The sequence below is a fragment of the Sarcophilus harrisii genome, chromosome 2, assembly GCF_902635505.1.
Source record: "Sarcophilus harrisii chromosome 2, mSarHar1.11, whole genome shotgun sequence".
NCBI lineage: Eukaryota > Metazoa > Chordata > Mammalia > Dasyuromorphia > Dasyuridae > Sarcophilus > Sarcophilus harrisii.
This window is the reverse complement of record NC_045427.1, coordinates 220,245,486-220,258,204: the sequence shown is the minus strand read 5'-3', so window position 1 is coordinate 220,258,204 and position 12,719 is coordinate 220,245,486. Positions and strand designations below refer to the sequence as shown.

At 39.6% G+C, this 12,719-nt stretch overlaps 1 protein-coding gene across 1 annotated transcript; it reads right to left on the bottom strand.

Moving 5' to 3' along the window:
• Positions 1 to 203: 203 nt before the first annotated feature.
• Positions 204 to 7,021, bottom strand: MYL7 (myosin light chain 7). Its single transcript, XM_012539782.3, has 7 exons — positions 7,000 to 7,021; positions 6,282 to 6,395; positions 5,686 to 5,761; positions 4,075 to 4,179; positions 2,989 to 3,067; positions 785 to 833; positions 204 to 364 (listed from the first exon to the last, which is right to left on the bottom strand). The coding sequence occupies exons 1-7, from the start codon at positions 7,000 to 7,002 to the stop codon at positions 263 to 265; spliced, it is 528 nt and encodes a 175-aa protein (XP_012395236.2). The 5' UTR covers positions 7,003 to 7,021; the 3' UTR covers positions 204 to 262.
• Positions 7,022 to 12,719: the final 5,698 nt, after the last annotated feature.

The window sequence follows — 12,719 nt, the reverse complement described above, 5'->3', positions numbered from 1 at the left end:
ACTAAGTATCAATAATACTGTTGTTTTGCTCTCCCCATTTTACGAATAAGAAAACTGAGGAAATGATAGAATATTGACCTGAATCCATTCTTCCACCTCTTAATCCATATGACTTTTTCCATTACTCTACATTTCCTCCATTTTTCCCTCTAGTAGCCTCCCACAACACTTCTCCCAAACACAAAAAAATACTTTGCACTAAATCTTATCATCTGTTTTATTGAGCCTGGCTCTCTGCTGTTCACTCTCTCCCTGAATCCTTTTACTCTTCCTTCTCATCCCCATGGGTGATGATGTAGCACAGAGATTTGTAGTCGATGTTTCCTGACAGGTCCATAGGTGTCAATGAAAACATTTGCTCCACCTGTGATAGGAAAGATGCTGATCAGTGGACACTGGAAATAGGAATGCATGAAGGGAGGGGAATACCACTCCAGGTTTCAAATCCAATCCATCCTGGACACAATTACAACATTCATGCTTCCCAGCCTGGGAGACATTTAGTGCCTGAAGAGGGCTGGATCCAATTCTTGCATTTCTCTATGATTTGGACAGAAACCTTATGACTCGGTTTACCTTTCCCCCATCTCCAGGTACTGTAATGAGAAAAGATTGTTTGCTCCTACTACAATAGAATTTGGGATACTACATGATTTTGGTTGCCAAACCCCAAAATCCAGAACTATTCAATTTATTTTCTTTTTTCCAGTATGGCACTGTAGACAGGACTCTGTATGAGACCTAAATTTAGGGATACCTTAATATAGAGATGGCTCTTACTTACCTCAGCTGGAGAGAACTTGTCTGCCTGGGTCAGAAGGAGCTGCTTAAACCTGGAAGGGGTGAGTGAAAAAGACAACAGTTAGCAATGGTAAGCTACAATAACCCCAATAAAAAAAGAAGCAAATCAGGAAGAAAATCTTACAGAATCATAAAATTAAAAGAGACCTGATAGGTCATCTAGTTTAGTTCCCTCATTTTGCAGGTGAGGTTCAGGCTGAATAAATTGTGGTATATGAATGTTATAGAATATTATTGTTCTGTAAGAAATGACAAGCAGGAGGATTTCGGAGAGATTTGGAGAGACTTGCATGAACTGATGCTGAGTGAAATGAGCAGGACCAGGAGATCATTAGACATTTCAACAACAATACTATATGATGATCAATTCTGATGGACGTGACCATCTTCAGCAATGAAATGAACCAAATCAGTTCCAATTGTTCAATAATGAAGAGAACCAGCTACACTCAGCGAAAGAACTCTGGGAGATGAGTGTGAACCACAACATAGCATTTCCACTCTCTCTGTTTTTGTCTACTTGCATTTTTGTTTTCCCTCTCAGGTTATTTTTACCTTATTTCTAAGTCCTGTTTTTCTTGTGCAGCAAGATAACTGTATAAATATGTATGCATATATTGCATTTAACATATGCTTTAACATATCTAACATGTATTGGTCTACCTGCCATCTGGGGAAGGGGATGGGGGGAAGGAGGGGAAAAGTTGGAACAGAAGGTTTTGCAAGGGTCAAAGCTGAGAAATTACCCATGCATATATCTTGTAAATAAAAAGTTATAATAAAAAAAAACTGAGATTCAGAGAGGCTCAGTGACCAACTAGTCTGAGGCCATCTTGCTAGTAAGTGGAAGAATTGGATGAGGAATTCTGATGAGGGAAGAGTCTCCCCAAGGGGTCAGTCATTGGATGCTAAGCTCATAGGACTGAGTAGAAGCAATCTCTAAAGCCATCTTGTCCAACCTTCTCATCTGCAAGATGAGGAAACCAAATGTCAGATGGGTTATGACTTACCTAAGATCATACATATAGTGATTAAGGTAGGAGTTGAACTCAGGACTTCTGATCCCAGATCCAATGCTCTTTTGATTGTATCACACTGCCTCTGAGTTATATAAGTAGGTGGGATTGAGCATGATTTGAAGGCACTCAGGAAACCCTTAGAAGAATTCTCTGCTAGGCCTGCTTGCTAAAATGCCCGAAATTCTGTCATTTCAACCCTAAAGCACTTCTTTGGGATAAAGCATTTAATGAAATGAAAATGTGCATGTGTATGTGCATGTGGCAACACAAACCCATGATGGAGCACAGAGCTAAAGCGACATTTATCAGAAGCTGTGCGAGGGCAGGAGGGAGGAAGGCAGCTAGGTGGATAAAATATTGGGCCTGGAATCAAGAAGATTCATCTTCATGAATTAAAATCTCAGATACTTACTGTGTGACCCTAGTAAGCCACTTAACCCTTCCCTCAGTTTCCTCTCTAAAATACCTTGGAGAAGGAAATGGGAAACTACTCCAATATTTTTTTCCAAGAAAACCCCAAATGGGGTTATAAAGAGCTGGACACAATTGAAACAACTGACTAATAAATCCTAGGGTAGGTCCTTAGGATATTTATCATTTATCATTATCATGGATAAGAGACTTGTTCCAGTTGTCCCTCCAGAAGGACAGAACCAGCAGCAATTTTTGAAATTTGTAGAGATAAATTTAGGCTTGAGGTCAGGGCAAACCAGTTAGAACTGTTCAGAAATAGCTTAGGAAGTAGTGGCTTTCCCTTCCTTGGAGGTCTTTAATCAGAGACTACATGGACAACCATTTTATTTAATATGCTATAGTGGGAATTCCTATTGTGCAAGAGTTGGACTAAATGGTTGTCGAGGTCTTTTCCAGTTCTTGAATTCTGTGATTCTCTGCTCCTGAGAGGAAAAGTTCTGCCCAAAACATGAGTGTGATTTATTAGTGGGGAAGGCTGGCTTGGGAGGGGGACGGAGTTGGATTCTGAGACTCAGGAATCAGCACAAGGGCACTAAGAACTTCTGGCCTTGGGAGAGCCAAGTAGGGAGTAAGAATTGCTACAGACAAATATTTGCCTTCATCTTTTGCTAAGGGTGGAATGTTCCTGGGGCCACTAGCTCTTGTTCCTCTGGCTTCCACATCCCTGTCCCATTTAGTCCCTGCTAATACTCACTCTTCTTTGTTGACAACTCCACTGCCACTGGGGTCAAACATGCGGAAGGCGCTGAGGATGGATTCTTCAGGGTCAGTGCCTAAGGAAAAGCAGACAGTATCAACTCTGTCCTCATAAGTATATCCCGCATGCTTCCTCCTTCATCCAGAAAGAGATTATAAATCTGAGATTTTGAGCCACAAAGGATGTTTACTAAACGATTTAGGACCATTTGTCTCCCCCATTGCACCTCCATTATTGTATATCAGTGCTGAAAGGGACCTTGGAGAATGTCTGCTCTGAGTTCCTCATCTGACTGATAGATTTGACCAAAGTCACACAGCCAGTCAGTAGTTGAGTTAGGATTTAGATCTCTTGGCTCCCAGTTCAGTGTTACCTCCTATAAGTGGTGGTTTCCACCTCAGGGTTGACCTAACATAGCCCAAGGACAGTTCCAGGATGAAAGAGGATTCTAATTAGGTTCCAAATTTCCAGGGCCTCCCCATGGTTCCAGAATACACTTAGCTATTGAAGGATGATCCCTAGTTAGACCAAGTTAGCGATATCATGGTAGAGTTTCTAGGAAACTCAGAATCAAGGAGACCTGGATTCATATCCTATCTCAGATACTAGCTTTGTAGTCCTCTACTTAGCTCAGTTTCCTCATTCACAGAATGAAAGGGCTTTATGTTATGGACCTCTTTGAAAACCTGGTGGACTATGGACTCTTTTTCAAGCTATCAGTTTGTTGTCTACATGCATGATTGAAGAAAATGCTAAATTTCAGCTAGAGGTTATGGGAAATAAAGATGTATTTTTTTTCCCAATCAAGTTTATGGACTCTCCTGAAATCATGGATCCTGGAGTGAGACTGGACCAAATCTCTACAGATCCTTGTAGCTCTAAGCCTATGATCTTATGATCCAACCAATGTATGGAAGGCGGTATCTTGGATTATGTTGGCCACATAGCCTATAGCCTTCCATGATTTAGGGTCTTGGGACTTAGAAATTGAATGTGGAAGGTATTATAACAGATTGTACAAATGTTGGGAGAGTGCATAAAGGAAAGATTAAGTGATCCCTCTTCCCTTCCCCCAATTCTCACCATTGAGCTTCTCCCCAAAGAGTGTGAGAAACACTGTGAAGTTGATCGGGCCCTTGCCTTCCTGTAGCATCTCATCCAACTCTTCTTCAGGCACATTTGCTCTTCCTGGAAGAGGGCATGGACAGGGGATGAGAGAAGGACTGACATTCCCCTTTTTCCTCAAACCTCCAGGCATATCTAGCATTCTATTGCCCGTGGTGATTGAGGAAAAGAAATACTTTGGAAGTGAGAAGGGGAGGAAAATGGGAAAGAATAGAAAGGAGAAAAAAAAAAAAGAATTATTAAACTGCCTATACTCTTTGACTCAGCAATACTTCTACTAGGTCTGTTTCCAAAAATGATTAGGAAAAAAGGTAAAGAACCCAAGTGATCTAAAATGTTTATAGCAGCTCTCTTTGTAGAGGCAAAGAACTGGAAATTGCAGGATGCCCATCAATTGAGGCTCAACTGAACAACTTGTAGTATGTGATTGTGATGGATAACTACTGTGCTATAAGAAATGATCTTTAAAAACATGTACAAATTTGCATTTGTGCAAAGATTTGCACAAAACAATGAAAAGCAAAAAAACCCACTGTGTATAATAACAGTAATATTGTTTTTAGGAGAGAATAAGTTATATTGACAGTCATAAATACCTGAATTAAATATTAAGAACATATGAAGAAAGATGCTATCTGCAGCAAGAAAAAGAACTGATAAATAGAAATATGTATAAAATAATTTAACATATATTAACTTATTTGTATCTAATGGTAGCCATCTCTGAGGCAAGGGTATGAAGGAAGAGGGAGAAAAGAAAAAAGAAATAAAATTTGCTTGGTAACTTTGTGGTGTATTTAAAAGAAAAAACAAGTTTTACATAATGAATGTGCAGTTCTTGTGCAATCGCTTTTTTTTTTTTGTACTATGTTATGAAAATGTTTGTTTTATTCCATCAATTAAAAAACAAATTTAAATTTAAAAGAGACCAGAACGGGGTTTTGGGAGAGGTCTGAGAAGAATGAGAAAGTTTAGGAGGCTGTGAGCTATGAGGGAAATGTAAAATTGGGCAGGGGAATGAAGAGAGAAGATAATGGGAAAGGGTAAGCTTTGGCAATGTACTGGAAGAAGGTGTGAGAAGAGGAGAGGGGAGGGGAGGTGTGAGTTTGTGGGAAGGTGTGAGAAGAGGGTAAGAGATATGAGCTGAGAGGGAAGAGGGATAGCAGGGAGAAGAGGAAAGAGGAAGAAGAGTCGGTTCTATGAGAGATGATTACATTCAGCTCCAGTCTGAAGCAGGTTTAGTATGTTAAAAAAGAATTCTGGATTTGGAGTCTGAAATACCTGGCTTCACATACTGCCTCAGATACTTACTAGTTGTATGACCCTGGGCAAGTCACTTACTTGCCTATTCTGACTTAGTTTCTCCTCTGTAAAATAAAGGGCTCACACTTGACAGCCTCTAAAGTTCCTTTAAACTCTAAATCGATAGAATCCATGATCCTTAACTTCTCCCTGTCAGCTACATGAGAAGAGAGAACTGGTCACTGGGAGAGAGACAGGGAGGAGGAGAACTAGTTGGTGAATTCTGTCTCACTGAGAAAGTATTAGGGTACAAGCCTGCTAACTCACCTAGTTGAGAGTAGGTCTCCTTCAGGTCTGATTTGCTGATGATGCCATCTCGATTTTGATCAATGCAACTGAATGCCTGTGAGACAGAAATTTCCTGGATTGGAATCAGAACTCACTGGGTCTCTAAGGGGGAGGGGCAGGTGCTCCCTCCCCCAGTAGCCCAAGGGGAGATAGATGGGTGAGGGAATGGGCAGGACACAGTCAAGTGGGACAAGCTTTTAGAGTCTGAATGGTTTGGCAGGGCATCCAGAAATCATTCATTTGGTTGATTTAAACTTTAGGGTTAACCTAAGGAAGAAAGTTTGGAAAGATCATAGGATCATAACTCTAGAACTGGAAGGAACCACAGAGACCATCTAGTCCAACTTCCTCATTTTAAAGATGAGGAAACTGAAGTGGAGAAGGCATGAAGTTTCTTATCCAAAGTCACAGAGATGTTAATTATCAGAGGTAAGTTTTGCATTTATGTCCTCTGACTATAGAATCAGTACTACTCATGGTATCAGTCTATCTCAGGGAGATATACAGAATATGGGAGAATCAGGAAGAAAAAGGGGAAATAGAAATTTTAGAGGGCCGATGGGCCAGACTTTTACCTCCTTAAATTCCTGGATCTGTGCTTGTTCAAACATGGAGAAGACATTCGAAGATCCCCGTTGGGCTTGCTTGGCAGCTGCCACCTTCCCCCGAGTCCCTGCCTTCCTGCTGGCCTGTAGAATATCTGTTTCAGAGGAATCTTTTGCCCCAGATCTTGGAACGAGGAAACCTAGAGTCCAAATTGCCCTCTCCTTTGCCCCACATTCCCTGAGGATTGAATGTGGAGGTGTCTCTGCAGCTGGGATCCCACGGATGTTTCATGGATAAAGTTATGAAATTTCAATTTCCTAGTTCCCTTTCCCCACTCCTTATTCTTTTCAGTTTTAAGGATCCCTTTTCCCCCTCCTCATCCCTGGAGATCATTTTTCTCAGGCTTGAGCCCAGGTGACTGCGGAAATATCCTTAATATCTCGCTCAGTCTCAGATTCTTTATATGTAAAACAAAGGGATTGAATTAGATGCTCTCTAAAGTCCTTTCCAATTGCTTAGTCTCTCATCTATGATCTTTGTCTGTAGGGCATCTCATCTCTTACGCTTGCCAGACAACTAGAAGGAATGAGATTTGAATGTCCCAAGTTTAGGAGTCACCTTTATCCCTTAACCTTGAAAGCCGGAGTTTGAAGCTGGAGAACCCAAATTTCTCCCAAAATGAAGGCTACTCTTTTGCTCTCCTCTCCATCCTACATCCTTCTCCTATCCCCCATCCCTCAGACTCACCATCTCCTGGCTGCTTGGATGTCCCAACTGCTGCTGCCTGTCCTGCAATCCTTCCCTTATGCATTCATCTTATCACCTGGAGGGCCAAATAAGGAAAGAGACAAAGGAGAGTCCCAAACTTGGAAGTCCCTGACCAGCCAAGAGAGCAAGATAAGGGCCCTGAGGGATTCCAGACACATTCCTCCCTTTCTCTGAGATTCTAAGAGGATGGATGCACTTAGCCACTCATTCTCTTCACTCAGATAGGCCAGGTGGCACCAGGATTGGGGTTTCATCATCACCGGCAAGCTCTGATTAATAGAATCTCACTGTATATAGCACTGCAGTGTGTGCTAAAAACAGATCTTTTTTTTCCTTTCCTTATTCCCTTCCTTCCTTTCCTTGCCCTCACCTTAGTCCTGAACCATTCATTTTAGTTTTGGTTCCTTGGTCTTGCCCAGTTAGGCTAGGATAACCCCCCCCCCCAATTGGGTTTGTTGTTGTTGAGTTATCCTGTTTGACTCTTCATGACCCCCTAAGTTAAGAGACTTATTCAGTCACACAGCTAGTTAGCGTAGGAGGCCATACTTGAGTTCAGGATGATGACTCCAGGAATGGCACTCTATCCACTGCACAGCCTAGCTACCCCCTTACCCAGCTTGGCTTGGGGCAATGCAAATACAGGGGGTCAGAGAGATTTGTCAGAGGATGGGACTCTCAGGCTTAGTTTAAACTGGATCTGGACACTGGTATTCTCCTGGGAATCCCTTAGTGGCCCAGGGTGGTTTGGGGACTGATCCATGGGTTCCATAGCAGTCTTAGTTTGGACATCCTGGACCATTCCCTCTAGTCCATTTAAGAACCACTGAGGGGCAGCCAGATGATTCAGTAGATAGAGCACCAGCCCTGAAGTCAGGAGACTTGAGTTCAAATCCAGCCTCAGACACTTAACACTTTCTAGCTGTGTGAACCTGGACTAGTCACTTAACCCCAATTGCCTCAGCAAGAAAGAAAGAAAGAAAGAAAGAAAGAAAGAAAGAAAGAAAGAAAGAAAGAAAGAAAGGAAGGAAGGAAGGAAGGAAGGAAGGAAGGAAGGAAGGAAGGAAGGAAGGAAGAAAGAAAGAAAGAAAGAAAGAAAGAAAGAAAGAAAGAAAGGAAGGAAGGAAGGAAGGAAGGAAGGAAGGAAGGAAGGAAGGAAGGAAGAAAGAAAGAAAGAAAGAAAGAAAGAAAGAAAGAAAGAAAGAAAGAAAGAAAGAAAGAAAGAAAGAAAGAAAGAAAGAACCACTGAGATCTGGGAGAAGAAGAAAAATAGCCACTCTGGGACCAAGTGACCCAGAAAGGGAGGGACTCATGGATCTCACAGGGCAGTTCTGGGACATCATTCCCATATAGTGACCAGCATTCCTGATTTCTGGAGGCCATGGACTCCCTAACTTGGAGGTCTAAGAGTGTTAATGAAATCTGGCAGACAAGACCAGCAGCCTGTTAAGAGTCCCATGCTGAAACTACAAAACACTTTCCACACAAATTAAGTCTGATCTAACTAACTGAAAAAATATTAAATGCTCTTGGATTGGGCGAGCAAATATAATAAAGATGACAATACTACCTAAACTAATCTATTTATTTAGTGCTATACCAATCAGACTTCCCAAAAACTATTTTGATGACTTAGAAAAAATAACAACAAAGTTCATATGGAAAAACAAAAGGTCAAGAATTTCAAGGGAATTAATGAAAAAAAAAATCAAATGAAGGTGGCCTAGCTGTACCAGATCTAAAATTATATTATAAGGCATCGATTATTAAAACTATCTGGTATTGGCTAAGAAATAGACTAGTTGATCAATGGAATAGATTAGGTTCAAAGGACAAAACAGCCAATAACTTTAATTATCTAGTGTTTGACAAACCCAAAGACCCCAGTTTTTGGGATAAGAATGCATTATTTGACAAAAATTGCTGGGAAAATTGGAAATTAGTATGGCAGAAACTAGGCATTGACCCACACTTAACACCATATACCAAGATAAGGTCAAAATGGATTCATGATCTAGGCATAAAGAATGAGATTATAAATAAATTGGAAGAGCATAGGATAGTTTACCTCTCAGAGCTGTGGAAGAGGAAGGAATTTATGACCAAAGAAGAACTAGAGAGCACTATTGACTACAAAATTGAAAATTTTGATTATATCAAATTGAAAAGTTTTTGTACAAACAAAACTAATGCAGGCAAGATTAGAAGGGAAACAATAAACTGGGAAAAACATTTTTACAGTCAAAGGTTCTGATAAAGGACTCATTTCCAAAATATATAGAAAATTGACTCTAATTCTATAAGAAATCAAGCCATTCTCCATCTGATAAATGATCAAAGGATATGAACAGACAATTTTCAGATGATGAAATTAAAACTATTACTACTCATAAGGAAAGAGTGTTCCAAATCACTATTGATCAGAGAAATGCAAATTAAGACAACTCTGAGATACCACTATACACCTGTCAGATTGGCCAGAATGACAGGGAAAGATAATACAGAATGTTGGAAGGGATATGGGAAAACAGGGACACTAATACATTGTTGGTGGAATTGTGAACACATCCAGCCATTCTGGAGAGCAATTTGGAACTATGCTCAAAAAGTTATCAAACTGTGCATACCCTTTGATCCAGCAGTGTCTCTACTGGGCTTATACCCCAAAGAGATACTAAAAAAGGGAAAAGGACCAGTATGTGCAAGAATGTTTGTGGCAGCCCTGTTTGTAGTGGCCAGAAGCTGGAAAATGAATGGATGCCCATCAATTGGAGAATGGCTGGGTAAATTGTGGTATATGAATGTTATGGAATATTATTGTTCTGTAAGAAATGACCAGCAGAACGAATACAGAGAGGCTTGGTGAGACTTACATGAACTGATGCTGAGTGAAATGAGCAGAACCAGGAAATCATTATATACCTCAACAATGATACTGTATGAGGATGTATTCTGATGGAAGTGGATTTCTTCAACAAAGAGAAGATCTAACTTAGTTTCAATTGATCAAGGATGGACAGAAGCAGCTCCACCCAAAGAAAGAACACTAGGAAATGAATGTAAACTGCTTGCATTTTTGTTCTTCTTCCCGGGTTATTTATACCTTCTAAATCCAATTCTCCCTGAGCAACAAGAAAACTGTTCAGTTCTGCACACATATATTGTATCCAAGTTCTACTGTAACCTATTTAACATGTATAGGACTGCATGCCATCTGGGGGAGGGGGTGGAGGGAGGGAGGGAAAAAATCGGAACAGAAGTGAGTGCAAGGGATAATGTTGTAAAAAATTACCCTGGCATGGGTTCTGTCAATAAAAAGTTATTTAAAAAAAAAAAAAAAAAAGAGTCCCATGCTGGAGGACAATGGAAGGAAGGGGAAGTAGGAGCAGAATCTGAATCAAGAGGCCCTGCCTAGTTTACATGCGACCAAGTGACACATAGGAGATGGAATTCAGCAAAAATAGTTTCTACATGGTTTTGTCATTTGGCCTTTTAACCAACCAATCAATAAGCATTTGTTAGGACCTACTATGTGCCAGACTATACAAAGTAAAAAATAAAATATTCCCCTTCTTCTAGGAACTTATATATATATATATATATATATATATATATATATATATATATATGTCTTCCTCAGAAAATGCTGTTATATATAGTATATGACATTAGAATGTAAGCTTCTCCAGGGCGAGGTCTATTTTTTCTTTTCTTGGTATACCCAGCCCTTAGCAGAGTGTCATGTTGTTGTTCAATCATTTTGTCATTTCTGACTTTACATGTCCTTATTCATGGAGTTTTCTTGGCAAAGATACTACAGTGACTGACCCCTTTCTTGTCCAGCATGTCTGCATTTAACAGATATGGAAACCAAGGTAAACAAAGTTAAGTGACTTGTCCAGAGTCACAAAACTAGGAAGTATTTGAGTCCAGCTTTGAATTAATATCATTCTGATTTAAGGCTCAGGCTCTATCCACTGTATCACCTAGTTGTCTACTATATAGCAAATGCTTAATAAATACTGTCTGATTGATTAGTTGTTATGTGTATAAACAAATACAAAATATATACAGAGTAAATTTGTAGGAGGTGGGGCATTAGTGGTTTGAGAGCTCATGAAAGACTTCAAGTGATTTTCAGGACTTTTCCAGGATTGAGGGACAGGAAAGGAGACTTCTGTGTTTCTGGCTGTGCTAGGTGGTCCCTAACTATGCATGTGGCCAAGATAATGAAGTATGATCATTGCTGTTGTCCTATTGAGTGCTCTATTTCAAGAATTTAGAAAATGGATCACTACATTTGATTTCCTGTTTTTAATTCTTGGACTAGTTACTAACTACAGTGGAAAGTCACTAGGCATTTAGGTGCCATTTCTCCATAATAACTTAGTTTGAGTGACTAACTTACTGATCATTCAAGTCCCTTCCCATCTATAGCCAAGAAGTATTCTGGGTATATCACATCCCTCCTTGCCCTTCCCTTACTGAGGACACAGGAATCAGAATCACAGAATTTCAGAGTTGGACAGCACCTCTGCAGCTTAGAACCCAGCTTAGAAATGCTAAAAAGGAATATTCAAGCTTAGGAAAGCACTGAGGGAACTGTGGAGAGAAGCTAAACATAACAAAAAGGGGTTGTTGGTGGTTTTTAAGAATCCATATTTGGAGAAAAGGCGCTGGGATTGAAGATAGGATCTTATTAGTGGTTGATGTGATGATAACTGACTATAGAAAAAAGGAAGAACTTTCCATTATTATTTATTTCCTTTTTTCTTCAAAGGAGAATAAAATGCCCAAGATAAGGAAAGAGAGAGTAAGACAGTACTTAACCCCCCTTGATGAATTCAAGCCACCTATCCCAAATGAACTATACATACTTTGATACTAAAAGAATTGTCTATTATGAGCTCCCTAAGGACAGGAGTTGCTTTTTGCCTTTTTTGTGTCCTTAGGCAACTAGGAAGATTCATTTTTTGAGTTCAGATCTGGCCTCAGACACTTACCAGATGTGTGATCTGAGGCAAGTTACTCTGTCTCAATTTCTTCATTTGTAGAATAAGCTGGAGAAGGAAATGTCAAATCATTCTAGAATAGTTGCCAAGAAAACCCATAATGGAGATACCAAGAGTCAGACATGATTGAAAATGACTGAACAATAGCACATAATAGGCATTTAAAAAATACTTGTAGACTTGTGATTTTTGAGCTACTGCAGGTGATAGTTGAATGATCATGGAAAATGGCAGAGACACCATAAAATTGGAGAAGAGTAAATATTTCATTTTTCAAAAATGGAAAAAGAGCTATGTCTGCAAACTATAATTGAAGGAGCAATAAAGAAAAAGTTGATAAGCATATAGGAAGGGGAATAATGAATACCAAAAACATTGTGACTTCATCAAATACAGATTCTGACAAAACTCACCTCATTTCCTTTTTTTGACAGGATTACTAAATTAGTAGATGATGGGGGTAAGGGAGAAAATGCTATGAGTATATTTTCCCAGATTTAGTTGAAGTTTTTGATGAAGTATCTCATGTCTTTTTTCTTTTAAAATTCAGTTTTTTTTATTTTATTTTCAGTTCCCTTATCCCATAAGAAGGAAACAAATACAAAATTTATTATAAATAGAAAGTCACACAAAACAAATTTCATTATCCATATTCCAGAAAAACAGAAAAAGAAAGTGAGAAAAATGTGC

Excerpts from the sequence above, each read along its gene's own strand:
- MYL7 (XM_012539782.3), bottom strand. Across the intron at positions 834-2,988 it reads GGAGTTGTCAACAAAGAAGA|GTTTAAGCAGCTCCTTCTGA; the intron begins GTGAGTATTAGC and ends CACCCCTTCCAG. Across the intron at positions 365-784 it reads ACAAGTTCTCTCCAGCTGAG|GTGGAGCAAATGTTTTCATT; the intron begins GTAAGTAAGAGC and ends TTCCTATCACAG.